The sequence below is a fragment of the Ranitomeya imitator genome, chromosome 1 (genome assembly GCF_032444005.1).
Source record: "Ranitomeya imitator isolate aRanImi1 chromosome 1, aRanImi1.pri, whole genome shotgun sequence".
Lineage (NCBI taxonomy): Eukaryota > Metazoa > Chordata > Amphibia > Anura > Dendrobatidae > Ranitomeya > Ranitomeya imitator.
The window spans coordinates 705031566-705053820 of NC_091282.1; the positions used below are offsets into that span (position 1 = coordinate 705031566).

The 22255-nt window shown below is 47.1% G+C and overlaps 1 protein-coding gene across 1 annotated transcript in view; it reads left to right on the forward strand.

Moving 5' to 3' along the window:
• LOC138643106 (putative N-acetylated-alpha-linked acidic dipeptidase) overlaps positions 1–22255 on the forward strand; it is a 234570-nt gene that overhangs the window by 40803 nt on the left and 171512 nt on the right. Inside the window, exons 3-6 of the mRNA XM_069731859.1 lie at positions 9155–9443; positions 12131–12256; positions 12349–12532; positions 17978–18068. Coding sequence (XP_069587960.1) covers positions 9155–9443; positions 12131–12256; positions 12349–12532; positions 17978–18068 — 690 coding nt within the window. The remainder of the gene's footprint in view (positions 1–9154; positions 9444–12130; positions 12257–12348; positions 12533–17977; positions 18069–22255) is intronic.

The following is a 22255-nucleotide window of genomic DNA, read 5'->3' on the forward strand; positions in this document are numbered from 1 at the left end:
TTCCGGTTTTCTCTTACCTGGCTGGTACACTTTATAGTTCACTTTACCAACTCTTTCTCGGACCTCAAATGGGCCCTGCCATTTCGCCAGGAATTTACTATCCACCGTAGGGATTAGGACCAACACCCTATCGCCGGGTGCAAATGTACGGACCTTAGCTCCTCTATCATAACTTTGCCTCTGGGCTCCCTGGGCCTGTAACATATGGTCCCTAACAATGGGCATGACAGCGGCAATACGATCCTGCATTTGTGTTACATGGTCGATCACCGTTTTAAAGGGAGTGACTTGACCTTCCCAGGTTTCTTTTGCGACGTCCAGCAGTCCCCGGGGACGACGGGCGTACAACAGTTCGAAAGGCGAAAACCCTGTGGAAGACTGGGGAACTTCCCTAATGGCAAACAGCAAATAGGGTAAAAAGTAATCCCAGTTCTTCCCATCTTTGTCTATCGCCTTCCGGAGCATCTGTTTTAAGGTTTTGTTGAAGCGCTCAACCAGGCCATCTGTTTGAGGGTGATAGACAGACGTACGCAACGGGTCTATTTGTAAGAGCCTGCAGAGCTCCTTCATTACCCTCGACATAAAGGGAGTCCCCTGGTCGGTGAGTATCTGTTTTGGAATTCCCACCCGACTAAACACTTGTACCAATTCCTTGGCGATCGTCTTGGTAGCTGTGTTACGCAAAGGGACGGTGTCATGATCCCAATGACAGGGGATCACAAAAGGACAAGCACAAAAACAAAACAAGCTCTAGGGTGATGGAACCTGAGCTGACCGCGATCCTGAACCTAAACACACAACTAGCAGTAGCCGGGGAACGTGCCTACGATGATTCCTAGACGTCTCGCGCCAGCCGAAGGATTAACTTCCCCTATTAGAAGAAACACAGACCTCACTTGCCTCCAGAGAAACACCCCACAGAAATAGCAGCCCCCCACATGTAATAACGGTGAAATGAGAGGAAAGCACATACGTAGTTATGAAAATAGAATCAGCAAAAATGAGGCCCGCTAAAGCTAGATAGCAGAGGATACAAAAGTGAACTGCGCGGTCAGCGAAAAACCCTTCAAAAAAACCTCCTGAAATTACTTGAACTCATGTGCCAACTCGTGGAACATGAGGAGTAATTTCAGCCCACTAGAGCAACCAGCAGCAAGGGATCACATATCTGCAAGCTGGACTAAGACAAAAGTAAAGCAAAACGTGGAACAGGAAAATCAAAACTTAGCTTGTCCTGAAGATAACAGACGCAGGGAGCAGAGGTAAAAAGACACGCTGATTACATTGATAGCCGGCGAGGAAATGACAAAAAAGCCAGGTTAAATAGGAAACTCCCATAACCTGATGGAACAGGTGGACACCAGAGACCGCAGAGAACACAAGTCACCCAGTACCATCAGTAACCACCAGAGGGAGCCCAAAAACAGAACTCACAACAGTACCCCCCCTTGAGAAGGGGTCACCGAACCCTCACGAGAACCACCAGGGCGACCAGGATGAGCCCTATGAAAAGCACGGACCAAATCGGCAGCATGAAGATCAGAGGCAATCACCCAAGAATTATCCTCCTGACCATAACCCTTCCACTTGACCAAATACTGGAGTTTCCGTCTGGAAACACGAGAATCCAAGATCTTCTCCACAACATACTCCAATTCACCCTCCACCAGCACCGGAGCAGGAGGCTCAAGCGAAGGAACAACAGGTACCTCATACTTCCGCAACAACGACCGATGGAACACATTATGAATAGCAAACGATGCCGGGAGATCCAAACGAAACGACACAGGGTTAAGAATTTCCAAGATCCTATAGGGACCGATGAACCGAGGCTTGAACTTAGGAGAAGAGACCTTCATAGGAACCAAACGAGAAGACAACCACACCAAGTCCCCAACAAGAAGTCGAGGACCCACACGGCGATGGCGATTAGCAAACTGCTGAGCCCTCTCCTGGGACAACTTCAAATTGTCCACCACATGACTCCAAATCTGATGCAACCTATCCACCACCATGTCCACTCCAGGACAATCAGAAGGCTCCACCTGACCAGAGGAAAAACGAGGATGAAACCCCGAATTACAAAAGAAAGGAGAAACCAAGGTAGCAGAACTAGCCCGATTATTAAGGGCAAACTCGGCAAGCGGCAAAAAGGAAACCCAGTCATCTTGATCAGCAGAAACAAAACACCTTAAATAAGTTTCTAAAGTCTGATTAGTTCGTTCCGTCTGGCCATTCGTCTGGGGATGGAATGCAGACGAAAAGGACAAATCAATGCCCATCTTAGCACAGAACGTCCGCCAAAATCTAGACACAAACTGGGATCCCCTGTCAGAAACGATGTTCTCCGGAATGCCATGCAAACGGACCACGTTTTGAAAAAACAGAGGGACCAACTCAGAGGAGGAAGGTAACTTAGGCAAGGGTACCAGATGAACCATCTTAGAAAAGCGGTCACACACAACCCATATGACGGACATTTTTTGAGAGACAGGGAGATCCGAAATAAAGTCCATGGAAATGTGCGTCCAAGGCCTCTTCGGGATAGGCAAAGGTGACAACAATCCACTGGCCCGAGAACAGCAAGGCTTAGCCCGAGCGCAAACTCCACAAGACTGCACGAAAGAACGCACATCCCTCGACAAGGAAGGCCACCAAAAAGACCTGGCCACCAAGTCTCTAGTACCAAATATTCCAGGATGACCTGCCAACACAGAAGAATGGACCTCGGAGATGACTCTACTGGTCCAATTATCCGGAACAAACAGTCTTTCCGGCGGACAACGATCAGGTTTATCCACCTGAAACTCCTGCAAAGCACGTCGCAAGTCTGGGGAGACAGCCGACAAAATCACCCCATCCCTAAGGATACCAGTGGGCTCAGAATTTCCAGGGGAGTCAGGCACAAAACTCCTAGAAAGAGCATCTGCCTTCACATTCTTTGAACCTGGCAGGTATGAAACCACAAAATTGAAACGGGAGAAAAACAGTGACCAACGAGCCTGTCTAGGATTCAGACGCTTGGCAGACTCAAGGTACATCAGATTTTTGTGATCAGTCAAGACCACCACACGATGTCTAGCACCCTCAAGCCAATGACGCCACTCCTCAAATGCCCACTTCATGGCCAAAAGCTCCCGATTACCAACATCATAATTCCGTTCAGCGGGTGAAAATTTTCTAGAAAAGAACGCACATGGCTTCATCACTGAGCCATCGGAGCTTCTCTGTGACAAAACCGCCCCCGCTCCGATCTCGGAAGCATCAACCTCAACCTGAAAAGGAAGCGACGTATCTGGCTGACGCAACACAGGAGCAGAAGAAAACCGGCGCTTAAGTTCCTGAAAGGCCTCCACAGCCGCAGGAGACCAATCAGTAACATCAGCACCCTTCTTAGTCAAATCCGTCAAAGGCTTAACAACACTAGAAATATTAGTTATGAAGCGACGATAAAAATTAGCAAAGCCCAAGAACTTCTGTAGACTCTTAAGAGATGTAGGCTGCGTCCAGTCACAAATAGCCTGAACCTTGACGGGATCCATCTCAATAGTAGAAGGGGAAAAAATATACCCCAAAAAAGAAATCTTCTGGACTCCAAAGAGACATTTAGAACCCTTTACAAACAAAGAATTGGCCCGCAGGACCTGAAAAACCTTCCTGACCTGCTGAACATGAGACTCCCAGTCATCAGAAAAAACCAAAACATCATCCAAATACACGATAATAAATTTATCCAGATATTCACGGAAAATATCGTGCATAAAAGACTGGAAGACAGAAGGAGCATTAGAAAGTCCAAAAGGCATCACCAAATACTCGAAATGACCCTCAGGCGTATTAAATGCGGTTTTCCACTCATCACCCTGCCTTATCCGCACAAGATTATACGCACCCCGAAGATCAATCTTAGTGAACCATTTAGCCCCCTTAATGCGAGCGAACAAATCAGTCAACAATGGCAAAGGATACTGATATTTGACTGTAATCTTATTCAAAAGACGATAATCTATGCAAGGCCTCAAGGAACCATCTTTTTTGGCCACGAAAAAAAAACCTGCTCCCAAAGGGGACGAAGATGGACGGATATGTCCCTTTTCCAAGGACTCCTTAACATAATTCCGCATAGCAGTATGCTCTGGCACTGACAGATTGAACAAACGACCTTTAGAGAATTTACTGCCAGGAATCAAATCTATAGCACAATCGCAATCCCTGTGAGGAGGAAGCGAACTGAGCTTAGGCTCCTCAAAAACCTCTCGATAATCAGACAAAAATACCGGAACCTCAGAAGGAGTAGATGAAGCGATAGAAATCGGAGATGCATCATCATGAACCCCCTGACATCCCCAGCTTAACACAGACATTGTTTTCCAGTCCAGGACTGGGTTATGAGTTTGTAACCATGGCAGACCAAGCACTAAAACATCATGTAAATTATACAGTACCAGGAAGCGAATCACCTCCTGATGAACGGGAGTCATACGCATGGTCACTTGTGTCCAGTACTGAGGTTTATTCATAGCCAAAGGTGTAGAGTCAATTCCTTTCAAAGGAATAGGAACTTCCAGAGGTTCCAGACTAAATCCACAGCGATTGGCAAATGACCAATCCATAAGACTCAGGGCAGCGCCTGAATCCACATAGGCATCGACGGAAATGGATGATAATGAACAAATCAGAGTCACAGACAGAATGAACTTAGACTGTAAAGTACCAATGGCAACAGACTTATCAACCTTTTTTGTGCGTTTAGAGCATGCTGATATAACATGAGCTGAATCACCACAATAAAAACACAATCCATTTTTCCGCCTATAATTTTGCCGTTCACTTCTGGACTGAATTCTATCACATTGCATTATCTCAGGTGCCTGTTCAGAAGACACCGCCAAATGGTGCACAGGTTTGCGCTCCCGTAAACGCCGATCAATCTGAATAGCCATAGTCATGGACTCATTCAGACCTGTAGGCGCCGGGAACCCCACCATAACATCTTTAATGGCCTCAGAAAGGCCATCTCTGAATTTTGCAGCCAGAGCGCACTCATTCCACTGAGTAAGCACCGACCATTTCCGAAATTTCTGACAATATATTTCTGCTTCATCTTGCCCCTGAGAGAGAGCCAATAAAGCTTTTTCAGCCTGAATCTCTAGGTTAGGTTCCTCATAGAGCAAACCCAATGCCAGAAAAAACGCATCCACATTGAGCAACGCAGGATCCCCTGGTGCCAATGCAAATGCACAATTCTGAGGGTCACCCCGCAGGAAAGATATAACAATCTTGACCTGCTGAGCAGGGTCTCCAGAGGAGCGAGATTTCAAGGAAAGAAACAACTTGCAATTGTTCCTAAAATTCAGAAAACTAGATCTATCTCCAGAAAAAAACTCTGGGATAGGAATTCTAGGTTCAGACATAGGCGTATGTACAACAAAATCTTGTATATTTTGAACCTTAGCAGCAAGATTATTCAGGCTGGAAGCCAAACTCTGGACGTCCATGATAAACAGCTGAGGTCAGAGCCATTCAAGGATTAAGAGGAGGAAAGAAGCAGCCAAGCTGCAATTAAGGCTAGGCAGCAAACACTGAGGAGGGAAAAAAAAAAAAAAAAAAAAAAAACTTCCTCAGACTACTTTTCCTCCTACTTCAGCCAAAACGATGACCAATTTTTTCTGGCCGGCTATACTGTCATGATCCCAATGGCAGGGGATCACAAAAGGACAAGCACAAAAACAAAACAAGCTCTAGGGTGATGGAACCTGAGCTGACCGCGATCCTGAACCTAAACACACAACTAGCAGTAGCCGGGGAACGTGCCTACGATGATTCCTAGACGTCTCGCGCCAGCCGAAGGATTAACTTCCCCTATTAGAAGAAACACAGACCTCACTTGCCTCCAGAGAAACACCCCACAGAAATAGCAGCCCCCCACATGTAATAACGGTGAAATGAGAGGAAAGCACATACGTAGTTATGAAAATAGAATCAGCAAAAATGAGGCCCGCTAAAGCTAGATAGCAGAGGATACAAAAGTGAACTGCGCGGTCAGCGAAAAACCCTTCAAAAAACCATCCTGAAATTACTTGAACTCATGTGCCAACTCATGGAACATGAGGAGTAATTTCAGCCCACTAGAGCAACCAGCAGCAAGGAATCACATATCTGCAAGCTGGACTAAGACAAAAGTAAAGCAAAACGTGGAACAGGAAAATCAAAACTTAGCTTGTCCTGAAGATAACAGACGCAGGGAGCAGAGGTAAAAAGACACGCTGATTACATTGATAGCCGGCGAGGAAATGACAAAAAAGCCAGGTTAAATAGGAAACTCCCATAACCTGATGGAACAGGTGGACACCAGAGACCGCAGAGAACACAAGTCACCCAGTACCATCAGTAACCACCAGAGGGAGCCCAAAAACAGAACTCACAACAGGACAGCTTCCGGGTAACGAGTGGCATAGTCCACGATGACGAGGATATGTTGGTGCCCACGTGCGGATCGGGGAAGGGGCCCAACCAAATCCATCCCAATTCTCTCAAAAGGGACCCCGATGATAGGAAGGGGTACCAAACGGCTACGGAACTGAGATTTAGGGGCCGCGATTTTGCACTCTGTACAGCACTCACAGTAGTTACGCACATCATAATGTATTCCAGGCCACACAAAACAATGCAATATCCTTTCTGTGGTTTTCTGTACCCCCAGATGTCCCCCCATTATATGTCCGTGGGCCAAATCCAGTACCTTCCGCCGATAAGGTTTGGGTACCACTAACCGTTGCACTAACCGTAACCTTTTTTTTCTACCTGGTAGAGCAAATCATTTTCAAGAACCATCTACGGGTACGCTAGCCTAGTGTCAGGTTCTACGGGTACCCCATCTATCATTTTTACATTTTTCCTAGCCGGAGTCAGGGTAGGATCTTTCATTTGCTTGCTGTGGAAGTCATCCACCTGGACTCCCAAAAATCTGGCAGGCAGGGTGCCGGATGGCTGTCTGCCTCCGCCTCTCGCTGAGGTTCCTCAGTTTCCTCCGTTTCCCCCGCCATGACGGAGAAGGGGTACTGAAGGTTAGATTCACTAACCTCCCCAGCAACATCTTCCTGTGGGGTCTCCTCTAGGGACTCGGGACCTCCAGATGGCATGGGAGAAGATTCACGGGTACAGCTACCGTGAAGGAGCAACTGATTCTCCCACAACTGCCAGAAATAGGGAAAATCCCTGCCCAGGATTACATCCTGTAACAATGCGGGAATGAGTGTGCTGCACTGACCCATAGGGAGTAGAAATCCATATGACCGCTGTTAAGTACGAGCGGGTGTCACCATGCACACACGTCACAGAAAACTTGTCAGACGGACCAGACGGAAGTGCCACCAGACTAGCTTTCACCAGAGTCACCACACTTCCAGAGTCTAGTAATGCCACAACATTTTTCCCATCAACAGATAATTCACACAGGTGTTTCACTGTATCATTTTGACCCGCATTCACACTCACTAGCTGTGTAACCAAAGACATGCGTTTTCTAGAGTCTATAACGTCGCACTGCATGGGTTCAGCGGTAACAGGACAGTTCGCAGAAACATGACCCTTCTCATGGCAGCGGAAACACCTAACAGGTCCCCTACTGAGACCACCGTCCAATACTCTTGGTCTCGGAGTGCGAGCAGTCCCGGACTCCTCCCCCACAGTTTTAAGCGATTTTCCTTCACCCGTGGTCCCTGGAACAGTCTTACCGGTTCCACGAGGAGGAGGCACAGACCGGGGGTTGGCGGTGTCGTCGGGAAGTCCTTCTGCCACGGAATAACGCTCGACCAACTCCACAAGTTGATCCGCTTTCGTGGGATTTCCTTGGCTTACCCACCTTTTCAGCGCTGGGGGTAGTACTCTCAGGTACTTGTCCAGGACAACCCGCTGGATTATTTCGGGTATTGTCAGTACCTCGGGTTGCAGCCATTTCTTTGTTAAGTAGATCAGGTCGAACATCTGAGACCGCGCCGGTTTATCTTGCTGGTATGTCCACTGATGTACCCTCTGTGCCCGGACAGCCGTCGTCACACCCAGCCGGGCCAGGATCTCAGCTTTCAGTTTCTCAAAGTCCTGAGTGACCTCCGGGTACAAATCATGGTAAGCTTTTTGGGCCTCGCCGGAGAGAAACGGGGCGATCAAATCGGCCCATCGTGCCTTCGGCCACTTCTCTCTCAACGCCGTCCGCTCAAACGTTGTCAGGTATGCCTCGACGTCATCTTCTGCAGTCAGCTTTTGCCAGTATCGACTCACATGGATCCTTCTGGACTCTGCTTCCGGGTCAGCGTCAGGCATGCTCACCAGGCGCTGCGCCACCTGTTGGAGAAGTTGGCGGTCTGCAACCGTCATGTCCACTAACTCCTTCAGCTGTGCGGCCATCAAGCGATTAGCTTCGTGCTGTGCGGCAGTGGCCTGCTGCTGTACGGCAGTGGACTGTACTAAGGCTTTCACCACGTCTTCCATGCTGTCGCCTGTGCCACGGTATGCCCGCATTCTCCACCACAATGTGACAAAACACTCTGGGATCGCCTTTGCTGGGGTCAAAGGTCACGTGGTTTGTGCATTGAATCTGAGGCGTACAGCAGGTTTCTGAGCAGGCTGACCTCAGGTCAGATTTATTAACGTGAAAGCAACATGAACAAAACAAAACATAAAAATAAATCCTAGCCTGTCCAGCACTAACTAAACAAATACGTTGCTATCTCAACCACTGGGGGGGCTTCTCCCACCCAGCTAACATCACCCAGATCTTGAGCACAGCTCTTCACTCACGTTTGTCTCACACAGGCAGGCAATCTGTGTGCCCCAGGCAGACACTGGAAACCCCCAGCTGGTCAACTTTTATTCCTGCAATCATTAACCCATTAGCACCCTGAAGATACTGAGTGGCCTAATTCACATAGGACAAACACCTGGGCGAGATATACCTGCCTCCAACTACCACACCAGCATGAGTCTTACACCCTGTATGCTTGAATTTCTGCAAACTCGCTTCAGATGAATTGTCTACAATGAATCTGAGGCATGTGACCCGCAAGATGCATCTTTGTAGAAATAAATGATCATGTGTGCAGCAATTACATATGAGATAAGGTTTAAGAATGGATTTTTTTTTTAAACTCTGCAGGTTTTTTTCTAAGAGACCTCATATAGCAGGAAGTCTCCAGGAGGAGGAGGTCCTTGCGAAGTATATTCATAGCACTTGGAAATCAAGTCTGGATGGATCCAAGATATATAACTTCACAGTTCTTCTCTCGTACCCCAATGCAAGTGATCCCAATTATGTGGCCATACTGTCCGATGATGGCACTGAAAGCGATATCTCAGACAAAGTTGAAAAAATTCTCAGTCCTGACCAGAATGATTCTTCTGTAGTAAATCCCTTCAATGCCTATTCACCGCCAGGCAATATTGTGGTAAGAATGTCTGCAACATGTTACTTAAAAAAAAGAAAAAACTAGTATATATGCATATTACTTCATTTGGATGTCTCAAATTCTCAAGAAAGTTAATTTACACATGCGACAGCAAAGGGTTTCACGGGATAGTGACATGGACTACATATTTAGATACACATTGTTGTATTTGGTTTACTCAGGTTGGCGATAGCACACCACAACTGGATCCCAATGTCTATTGGGTTGGAGAGGTGGACTCAAAGGAGACTAATAGTATAAATGGAACATGGGAGGTGGTGGTTCAGTCTCATATTTTCATTTGAGGACCAGGAGTTTCAAGGTACACCTTAATTTATCCAATAAACTTTCAAGTTAGTTATAGAGAAGATATTGAAAGTCAAACTGAGTCCCGATCATGACTGAGCCAGCAGTTTTCAAGTAAAAATGATCCCAGTAAAGGTCAAGTGGAAAGTGGTACACACACAGTCACATGTGTCCTAGACTGCCAGTGTCTGTGGCTCAGAAACAGACAGGTGACCTTACAAAATATTGTAATCTCCATCTCTTGTAATTCCACCATTGAACCTCGAGGAGCAATGCAATCTATCTATCTATATACACCTATTTATATGTATCTACAGTATATCTATCTATCTATCTATCTATATATATAGAGAGAGAGAGAGATAGATATATATTTCTTTAAATCTAAACTGTTTTTACTGCAAATAAATAAGTGTCTATGAACTTTTAAAGTTGCTTAAAGGAATTCTCAAAAAATTAGATAAAATGGTGCACATGATATAATTCTAACTGTAACCTGTCCTGCTCACATGTAAGGACAAACTATAGACTGAAGATACACAGCTCCCAAGACCTGTGTCTAAACTGACAAGAGCGGAGCTGTATCGTACATACCTGAATAGGCGGCCAGGAGCACGGCTGTGATATATGAAGAAATAGGTTTTCACCCATGTTGTGCTTGATGAGGAGATCTCAGTTTCATCCTCCTCTGTCAGTCTGACCCCTTTACTGCAGTACACAGAGACTGCGCCCAACCGGAAAATAAGCAAACATTGAGGAGAATGAAGCTGGAGATTACTCCTCGCTGATTACAACAGGGGTTGATATATTTTTAAACATAGCACAGCTGTGCTCCCAGCTGACTGAGGTACAGTATGTGTGGTACAGCTCTGAGCTCTGGCAATTGAGACACAGGTCTCGGGAGCTGTATATATTCAGTCTGCAGCACGTTCTAACACATGACTAGGACGGGCTGTAGATTGCATTGTATCAGGGATGCCATTTAAGCTAATTCTCGGAGAACCCCTTTAATCCTCCAAAACAAATATTAATTATCTGTTACTTAGGGTGACTTTTCAGACTAAGCGGTCATGTGAACATGAGAAATAACATGTTTTCTTGCCATTATATGACTTGTATATTGCTATTTTTAACCAGTTTTTCTCTTTGCAACCTCTATCTAATTATCAAATTTTGTTTGAGCTAGTGGGTGGAGACTAGCTGCTAAGATGTCTCCTGTACATACATAATGTACAAAGTACACATAAAGAAATGGATTCCTCCTCGGTAGACATGGGAGAATTGATTCGTATGACTCCTGTCCATAAACTATGTCAGTAATCTGTGACTACTGGATATAAGGCCTTCAAATTGCCTTACTTCTGGGCATTCCAAGCTAATCAAAAGAGGATGTCATGATCCAGACCGGGTTTTGAGTACTGTCTTCCCCTTTTTCCGGTCTGGTCATGCCAGGGGTTCACTTTTCAGCCTCATTCTGGTCTCAGATTTGCTATTTATCCCCGCTGTGCCCTGCAGACCATGTCAGTTATAGTTTCTGCCTACGGCGTGAGTAGCTGACCCTGTTTGCCTTGATTTGTCCTGCTGCTTGCTTACTGAACCCATGTCTGTTTATCCCCTCTTCCCTTTCCAACTCTGTGTTCCCCTTTCGTGTATTGACTCACTGGTTTTGACTCAGCTTGGACCCTGACCTGTTGTTTTGTCTCTTGTCTTTGGCATATCTACTCCTGACTGGTACTGACCCATTTGGCTTGTCATTGACTCTGTGTTTGCTTATTCCCTTTGTACTGCGTTACAGTCTTACATCGACCCAGCTTGTTTTGACTTTTCTGCTGCCACTTGCCACTGCATTGCAGGTCTGGTCCTGCTGTGTGCAGTCCTCCATCCACTCTATTGCCACCTAGTGAAGCTTGCAATTACCTGCATTGCAGCGGCGTGACAGAGGAGTCAGGAATGCACGTGGATAAGAGGAGAAAGATTATTGACCAGGACTGATGGACTTGAGTCCTGTGAATTGATCCTTCCATATCAACTGCTCACCCATCTTTATGTAGCAAACAGACAAACAGCAGCAGTATGGAGTACATTGTACAGTAGCACTGAGCAATGTAGCTGTGAAACCAGCACTTGGGAGAGATAAAAATGATTAGAAAGCTGCAACACCATCTGTCTATTTCACTGTTATGCCCTCATCTCAAAAAGGTTCAAATATTATTATGAAACATCAATTATTCAATAAGTGGTGTTTGTTTATATATATATATATATATATATATATATATATATATATATATATATTTATTTATATTTTTAATTCTTCATTTGATATGTATACCAACTATGGAACTGTAAATTGTGATCATTGTGGTACTTTTATTTTGCAGGGAGATCCCGTTTATGTCAATTATGGAACAGTGGAAGACTTTCAATACCTAACAAGGAATCTGTCTATGAATCTAACTGGCACTGTAGCAATTGCCAGATACGGTAAAATTTTCAGAGGCGACAAGGTTCGTAACATAACTAAAATGAAAAATAGTAGAAAATATCATTAATATATTTACAATTAGGATCATCACTACTTCTCATTTTGTATCCTTAGGTGAACAATGGAGAACGGTTTGGATGCATTGGAATGATTTTGTATTCTGATCCAGCAGACTATGTGGTTGGCCGCCTTGACAGAGTATACCCAGTGGACTGGTGGCTGCCAGGGACAGGGGCTCAGAGAGGATCTCTTTTTACAAACTATGGTGATCCCCAAACGCCATTCTACCCATCTACTAGTAAGGAGTATGCTGTTGTGAATCAAATCATTGCTGTATTATTAATGTTTTATATTTTAAGCCCAATATATTTATCTGTAGTATAAGGTATGTTCACATATTGCTTTTTTGCCCAGAGGCATCAACAAGCTATCTTTGGTGGGAGGTGTTTCGTCGGGGCCCTCTGTATCCCTCAGCCCCGCTCCAGTGATGCCCATGAGCTGCTTTGAATGTCAACCTGTTGTGAAAACTAATCCTACTTCTCCATATGTGTCCACTGGCTGGACAGTTGTGTACCTGGCTGATGTGCAAAAACAACCCACCCTTCGAGCCATGTGTGGACAACAGGCCTGATAAAGGTGTGAATGGCCACTGTTCCTGTTCCTGAGCCACTCTCTCATCTCCTGAAATGTTTTTTTCCAGCAGGCATAGAAGTAGTATATTAACGCTCATGATGGAGTCATCAGTGCTTGCCATGCTGCTGGAGTATTGGAAGCAGCACAACACGGCACAGAGAGCGACTAAGCCATGCGTGTTGGAGATGAAACTCCACTATTACCAGCTGCTGCTCTCACATTCTCTCCAACATATGCAAGGTGGAGTTCCACTTTGTTAGTTCGTCACACATGAGTGGTAAGGCAGAAGTGACGCTGCAGTGCAGACAGGCGAGCAGCAGCAGAATGAGAACGCCAACAGTGCAGTGAAATTGGTGGTGCAGGTCTTACTATGACTGGATGAGGAGGTGATGGAGGAAGTAGAGTATGAAAAGGTGACTTATACAGAGAAACATCCAACCATCCTGGGTGGTGGTAGGACATGCGCTAGAACACATTCCACCTCTGTCCTAGCTGCCACTGTAGGGAGGAGAGACAAGTTAATGGTCTCTCCTTCGTGTCTGGACCAGAACCGTTGGGGCTGTCACCAGTGTTGCAGGGGGAAGAGATTGCTGATCAGAGCAGTACATGACACCTGACTGATGGGGGCGGGTCCGACTTATATAGCAGTATGAGCGGGAAGACAGGACACTTGGCGGGGACCAAGCTTGTGAGTAGTAAGACGGATAACTCCCTCTTCATGGACCCACGCTCGCTAGCCTACACCCCCAGCTAGCCAGACTGCCAACGCATCCTACCCTCAGCCCAGAGAGACTTCCTCACCGGGTGGTGACCAGGATAGAGTACGAACCTTCGCTGCGCTCACCACCGCGGAAGCACCGCTTACTCCCATCCTTGCGGTACCTGCTTAGGACTGGCCCATGCCTGTGGCTGTGTCCGCTGGACTGTGTGCTCCTATTGCGGCCTTTCTCACTGAACCCTCTGCTTCTAAATCTGTACCGCCGACCATCACCTCTGCCTCACCATGTGCACGGATCAGGATTCGTGGTCACAAGGAGAAAGTGCATCGCTCATCTGCAGGACTGGATCAGAGACATCTTGCTCCACCTGAGGCGCCGCCGAGGGATCTTCCAGCCATCTTCCTCCAGCGCCCAGAGACTGATAAATTAACCTGTTACATTCCATTGCATTTGACTTTTCCCCTGTCCTTCAATCACATCTTTTACCCCTCTGCTTGTATAATTGCTGCTCATATATATAAAGAACCTGTTAACCCTTGCTCTGTCTCCTGTGTGTCACTGCATCCTACGCACCTGCTAGCATCCTACACCACTACACATACAAAGTGGGCAGTTAGGGAGATGTAATGTTCCTGGCCATGCTTTCTGGTCCATGTATCAGTTGTTATATGGACCTTCCCACTGATGGTGTTGCGCAGTGCACACCAGGAATGGCCCACCTGGAAAACTAGTGGTGGCTGGGAACAACATACTGCGGGACAGCCACAGTCATCAGTTTTGTAAAACTATCCGTCTCCACCAGTCGGAATGGCAGCGTTTCAAAGGCCAGGAATTTGGAAATGCTGTCATTCAGGACCATGGTTCGAGGGTGGGTAGGGTGTAATTTCCTCTTTTTCTTGAGTGTTTGGGAGATGGAGAGCTGAACACTTCCATAGGATGGTGTGGAGATGCTCAGTGACATTGCTGGTAGTGGTTGTAGTTCGGTCACATCCTCTCTTTTCAGGGAGGCAGGGAGCAGGAGGAGGCTCAGATCTGTTCAGCTTTTTAAGGTGTGTTTTCCACTGCACCTCATGCATGGAATTCAGATGCCACCTCATGCAGGTGGTGATATGTAAGGGGGTCGACAGCAGTGTGAGTACCTGCATGCTGGGTCCGGAACTAGAGAGGCTGCATCCCCCGTTCCTGGGGAGAAGCCTGAGTGAGCCGGATCTTCTCCTATTGCCTGGGGGAAGTGCTAGTGGGGTGGACCTTCCTGCTGTCTCAGGAGGGCGGAGAAAGAAGAGGAGAAAGTGCGAGCAGCAGCGGGGGGGATAAAAGAGAAAAGCAAGCACAGGAGGTCAGTTTGGCATGAACGCAGAGCAGCGCGCAGAGCAGTGAACAGCACGTTCTGCCTTCCCTGCCCTCACCACAGAGTACCAGCGCTGAAACAGGTAGCATAGAGAGAGCCCCCATCGCCTGCAGAGGGACCGCTACAGAACAGAGCAGAGCCATGCACACTGAGCAGACCAGAAGGACAGTGACGGCTGCACAGGGGGAGCTGTGTGTCTAGCAACAGCAGCAGCCAGAGAGAGGAGTGCTCTGTCCAGGGAGTACCAGCATATTGCAGGCCAGCGTCCGCCATCTTCCGCCATCAGCAGCGGGGATTAGAGAGGGAGAGTGATGTGCAGTGTGTGCCTGGCAAATACAGAGAGAGGTGCAATGTACCGGTGACTACCAGAAAGCAAGGCGCCAAACGCACCGTGTCTGTGAGTATGACACAACGTGCCCCATAAGAGTGACCGGGGACAGGACAGACCCTTGCACTCTGACTGTGCTATTATAGATTTGCTGAGCCACGTTGGGCTCATACAGGACTGTGGCCTATACCCTTGTCAGACACTACAGCAGGGGCCAGTGAGTGCTTCGGTCGCAGAGCATCCGTACAGCATAGGCCCGCATCCAAGCACCACCATCGCCACCGCTGACAGACTGTGAGAAGAGTCATGCAGGGCCCATGTCGGGCTCAGACAGTGCCGTGGCCAAACTCTTCCGGCCACATCAATATATGGACTAGGGCTCAGCAGAAGGTACCGGAAACCGACCACTGCCGCCAGAAGACCTTCAAGGAAAAGATACCATGCCAGCTGTTGTCAGCGCTAACCATTTCATGGACCTAGGAATCATTGACTCTCATCAAAACTGCCATTACTATTACCGTTATTCTTCACCTCACCATATCCTTTGCCATTGAACTGTTTTATCCCCTATTTGACCCTTTACCTCCCTGTGTGGAGTATTCCCCTGTTAATAAACTTGTTATCCCTTGCTCTGCCTCCTATCCGTCACTGCATCCCGTGCACCTGCTTACAGATACAGTTCAGAAGATGTATGCCTTGCTTCAGGCTCTGATGGCACAGCTTGCAAACCACCTGTGTCTTATCGTCAGCACATTGGCTGAGGAAATACCACACCAGGGAGCTCTTTTGAGCTAGCTTTGGTTTGCTCATTTCCTCAGCGCGGTGGGCAGTAGAAGCCTGTGTACTGGCTAGGGTCTGCCTGGTGTGGTTTTGCACTCTACTCCCTCTTTTCCTGTGCTGCTGGGGAATCATGACCACCTCCTGTTCTGCAGTACTCAGCAGTGCGACACCACATGGATTGCAGCTGCCAGTCAAATGGAAAATGAGAAATATGAAGAAAAAGAAATAGTGGCGCTCACCAAGCGATGCGTTTAAAAGTCCTTTTATTCTCTAGGGCAGCGGGTGTACAAGAAGGTGCAAGGAGCAAATAGGACAACGGCCATTTTGCGCCGACTGCACTTCAACGGGTCCAGGTGTGTGATTAGGACTCATGTCAGTTCCTTTATAGGGAACTCTGAATCATCTGTATGGCACAAGTCTCTGATTAATAAATTGTGCACAAACAATATATACAATCTAAAAAGCACAGCAATAATCACATACAAATGCAGAACAAACAACAAACAATAATCATAAAAAGACAGACATGTCTAATTTATCATTCATTCCCATTGGACCCTGAGCATTTGTTCTCATAATCTATTTAGCTTCATGCTGCAAGAGAATCTTATTGTGGTTTCCTCCCCTCGAAGGGTGCTTAACTATTACTAAACCTTCAAAGCTCAATAATCTAGGGTTAGCATCATGTTTTTCGTGCAAATGACTAATAAGTCGCAAAGAGCCTTTTCCTGAGGTTATTGAACTAAAATGTTCTCTAAACCTCGTACACATGGAGCGACTAGTCTTACCTATATAATAAAAAGAGCAAATACAAAATTTCTCATTATGAATTACTTTTTGGTTGAGCACCGCAGTGCGAGTTGAAACTACCACCGCTTCATGGTCACATGAGATATTGGCTTGTGCAGCATTTTGTCCTACCATCCATCGAACATTGCCTTACCTAGTGCCATTCTATTTTTTTCTTTTTTTGTAGTCAAATGGAAAACCCTACACAGCTCACTACAGAGCTATGTGGCAGTCATCAAGATGATAACATTGCCGAAATCTATTTTCAAGACTTTTCCAGTTCATTTATCAGTTGATACTCTTAAAGTTTTAAAAGGATTGGATGCCTCTATCTGAAATGCCAAGTGCATCCTCACAAGGCGGCTGAGGGCACCAGCACCGTGTCGGTCTCTGCCCACCAGCTTCTGCCACCATCCAAGTGACTGTCAGGGTCCAGGGTGTCGGGTGCCCTGCCTCTGCGCCACTGGGAGGTACCGCATGTCCCGTGGCTGGGGATACAGTGCACAGGCCGCCTAAAAAGAGCCGGGTAGCAGACAAACTTGTACAGCCGACCTGGCCCATTGCTGCTGATCACCTCACGTTGGATCCTGCAAGTGCCGCGGCCTTTCTCATCCTGGACGCGCCAACTTATGGACTAGGGGCTCAGCGGAAGGTACCGGAGACCGACAGCTGCCGCCAGAAAACGGACCGTTGTTTGCAGGACCCTACTGGAACAGCACCGCGCTGGCTGTTGTCGGCGCCGCCGCAATCAAAGCATCAGCAGAAGACTGGGAAGCTTTTGACATGATAAGTGATTTAAGGAACTGCCATTATCTTGTTTATTGCTCATTAACTGTACCTATTGCCTACCCTTGAACTGTTCAACCCTCATTTAACTGTTTATCTCCCTGTGTGGAGTATCCCCTGTTAAATTAAAACTGTTAACCCTTGCTCTACCTCTCTTGCGTCACTGCATCCCGCAATGATGTCAGGTTGACATCCCGTGACAGCTGCAGTCAATCACTAGGTTCAGCTTTCTGGTGCTGTCTAAATTTTTATCACCAGTGAGCCCAGTGATTCAGGGGTGGTGCCCTTTAATTTGTCATATTCCCATAGTAGGTTTTATGAATTGCCATAGTAAACATAGAATATATTCTTTCTGTTTAGACTCTGCATTTTTCTTGGAACAAAAGGACATGAAACTATCCAAAATTCCAGTGACACCAATCGGTTACAATAATGCTGTCACCTATCTCAGGTAATCCTAAAGGATGTGTTTAGTTTCAGAAACAGTAAACAAAATTTATATATATATATATATATATATATATATATATATATATATATATATATATAACTTTGGCAAAAATTAAGAGACCACTGCAAAATGTTCAGTTTGTCTGATTTTTCTCTTTATAGGTACTGTATATTTTTGAGTAAAACATAAATTGTTCTTTGAATCTATAAACTTCTGACAACGTGTCCGAATTTCCACAAGCAATACATTTTGCATTTTTTTCCTACAAAGAAAAATGGTCAAAATAAAAACAAAACAAAACAGTGCTTTCAGACCTCAAATAATGCAAAGACAACAAGTTCATAATCATTTAGAAACAACAATACTAATATTTTACCTCAGGAAGAGTTCAGAAATCAATATTTTGTGGAATAACCATGATTTTTAATAACAGCTTTCACTCGTCTTGGCATGCTTGCCACCAGTCTTTCACACTACTTCTGGTGCAAAAATGTAAGCAGTTCTTCTTTGTTTGATGGCTGGTGGCTATCCATCATCGTTTTGATTACATTCCAGAGGTTTTCTATGGGTTTCAGGTCTGGAGATTGGGCTGCCCATGACAGGGATTTGATGTGGTGATCTCTTTAATTTTGCCAGAGCTGTATATATTTTCTGTCTATCATCAGTCATGTGAATGCAGAAATCACTACGAATGACCTTAGGGCAGGGGTGGGCAACTAATTTTCCCGAGGGGCCACATGAGAGACCATGACTGTTGTGGAGGGCCGAACTAATAGCTTGAAATTAATTCTACTTAATATTAATTTATTAATATTAATTGTATCACTTAATATTGAGCATAATTGCCGTATATACTCGAGTATAAGCCGACCCGAGTATAAGCCGACCCCCCTAATTTTGCCACAAAAAACTGGGAAAACTTATTGACTCGAGTATAAGCCTAGGGTGGAAATGCAGCATTTACTGGTGAATTTCAAAAATAAAAATAGATCATTATTTCCCCATAGCTGTGCCATATAGTGCTCTGCACCGTTCATATTTCCCCATAGCTGTGCCCCATACAGTGCTCTGCACCGTTCATTTTGTCCCATAGCTGTGCCCCATATAGTGCTCTGCACCGTTCATTTTGTCTCATAGCTGTGCCCCATACTGTGCTCTGCACCGTTCATTATTGCCCTATAGCTGTGCCCCATATAGTGCTCTGCACCGTTCATTATTGCCCCATATCTGTGCCCCATATAGTGCTCTGCACCGTTCATTATTGCCCTATAGCTGTGCCCCATATAGTGCTCTGCACCGTTCATTATTGCCCTATAGCTGTGCCCCATATAGTGCTCTGCACCGTTCATTATTGCCCCATATCTGTGCCCCATATATGCTCTGCACCGTTCATTATTGCCCCATATCTGTGCCCCATATAGTGCTCTGCACCGTTCATTTTGTCCCATAGCTCTGCCCCATACTGTGCTCTGCACCGTTCATTTTGTCCCATAGCTGTGCCCCATGCTGTGCTCGGCACCGTTCATTATTGTCCCATATCTGTGCCCCATATATGCTCTGCACCGTTCATTTTGTCCCATAGCTCTGCCCCATACAGTGCTCTGCACCGTTCATTTTGTCCCATAGCTGTGCCCCATATAGTGCTCTGCACCGTTCATTTTGTCCCATAGATGCTCCACATAAATCTGTGCCGCTGCTGCTGCTGCAATAAATATAAAAAAATACTCACCTCTCTTGCTTGCAGCTCCCAGCGTCCGGTCCCGGCGCCTCCATCTTCCCGGCGTCTCTGCTCTGACTGATAAGGCAGAGGGCGCCGCGCACACTATATGCGTCATCGCGCCCTCTGACCTGCACAGTCAGAGCGCAGACGCCGGGAAGATGGAGGCGCCGGGAAGATGGAGCGACGCCCGGCGGCTGGAACGCGGACAGGTGAATATAAAATACTTACCTAGTCCCAGCGATCCTGACGCTCACTCTGCCTGTCACAGCTGGTCTTTGGTGCCGCAGCCTCTTCCTCCATCAGCGGTGACCGGCACCGCTGATTAGAGAAATGAATACGCGGCTCCACCCCTATGGGAGGTGGAGCCGCCTATTCATTTTTCTAATCAGCGGTGACCGCTGAAGAGGGGAAGAACTGCAGCACCGAAGACCGTGGGACGGCAGGGACAGCGCCAGGATCGCTGGGACTAGGTAAGTATGCCTCAGTGCCCTCTCCCCCTCACCCGCCGACCCTGCCACCCACCTTGACTCGAGTATAAGCCGAGAGGGGCACTTTCAGCCCAAAAATTTGGGCTGAAAATCTCGGCTTATACTCGAGTATATACGGTAAGTATGCTGACAACCCTTACATATCTTTGAACCCCCCACAGCCCCTTATATACAGCATGAGCCTCACACTGCCTACATATGCGGCATGAGCCCCACACAGCCACCCTAAATACGTCATGAGCCCCACACAGCCTCCCTATATACAGCATGATCCCCACACAGCCTCCCTATATATGGCATGTGCCCTCTCTTTCAAGCCACATATCCAAGCCCTTGCCTCCTCCTGTCGTCTCAAACTCAAAAATATTTCCCGGATCCGTGCTTTCCTTGACCGCAACACTGCAAAAACGCTAGTGCATGCCCTTATCATCTCCCGCCTCGACTACTGCAACCTCCTACTCTCTGGACTCCCCTCTAGCACTCTGGCACCACTCCAATCCATCCTACACTCTGCTGCCCGACTAATCCACCTGTCCCCCCGCTATTCCCCAGCCTCTCCCCTGTGTCAAGCCCTTCACTGGCTTCCTATCGCCCAGAGACTCCAGTTCAAAACCCTCACACTGACATACAAAGCCATCCACAACCTGTCTCCTCCATACATCTGTGACATGGTCTCCCGGTACCTACCTACACGCGACCTCCGATCCTCCCAAGACCTCCTTCTCTACTCCCCTCTCATCTCTTCTTCCCATAACCGCATCCAAGACTTCTCCCGTGCTTCCCCCATACTCTGGAACTCTCTACCCCAACACATCAAACTTGCGCCTACCATAGAAACATTCAAAAAGAACCTGAAGACTCATCTCTTCCGACAAGCCTACAGCCTGCAGTGATCCTCAACCTACTGAACAGCCGTACAGCCAGCTCTTCCCTCTCCTAGTGTGTCCTCACCCACCCCCTGCAGACTGTGAGCCCTCGCGGGCAGGGTCCTCCCTCCTTATGTACTCGTGTGCCTTGTTATCTGCTCATGTTTAATGTATTTGTCTATATTTGCCCCGTATTCACATGTAAAGCGCCATGGAATAAATGGCGCTATAAAAATGTATAATAATAATAATAATAATAATAATGAGCCCCACACAGCCTTTCTATATACGGCATGAGCCCCACACAGCCTCCCTATATATGGCATGAGCCCCACACAGCCTCCTCATGTAAAGCATGAACCCCACACAGCCTCCCCATGTACAGCATGAGCCCCACACAGCCTCCCCATGTGCAGCATGAGCCCCACACAGCCTCCCCATGTGCAGCATGAGCCCCACACAGCCTCCCCATGTACAGCATGAGTCCCACACAGCCTCCCCATGTGCAGCATGAGCCCCACAAAGACTCCCCATGTACAGCATGAGACCCACACTACCTCCCCATAAACTGCATGAGCCCCACTCAGCCTTCTTATATAAAACATGAGCCCCACAGTCTCTCCACATACTGAATGAGGCCCCACACAGCCTCCCATATACTGCATGAGGCCCCACAGCCTCCCCATATACTGTTTGAGCCCCACACAGCCTTCCCATATATTGCATGACAGTATACAGCCTTCCTATAGCATCACCATGTGCAGCAAGTCACCCCTATAGCCTCCCCATGTGCAGCATGATACCCCCATAGCCTCCCCATGTGCAGCATGATACCCCCATAGCCTTCCCATGTGCAGCATGACACCCCCATAGCCTCCCCATGTGCAGCATGACACCCACATAGCCTTCCCGTGTGCAGCATGACACCCCCATAGCCTCCCCATGTGCAGCATGTCACCCCCATAGCCTCCCCATGTGCTGCATGTCACCCCCATAGAATCCCCACGTTCACCCCCATACAATCCCCATGTTCACCCCATAGACTCCCCATGTTCACCCCATGAAATACCCATGTGTTGTGAATTCTGTGGTCGAGCTCCCTCCTGTGGTCAT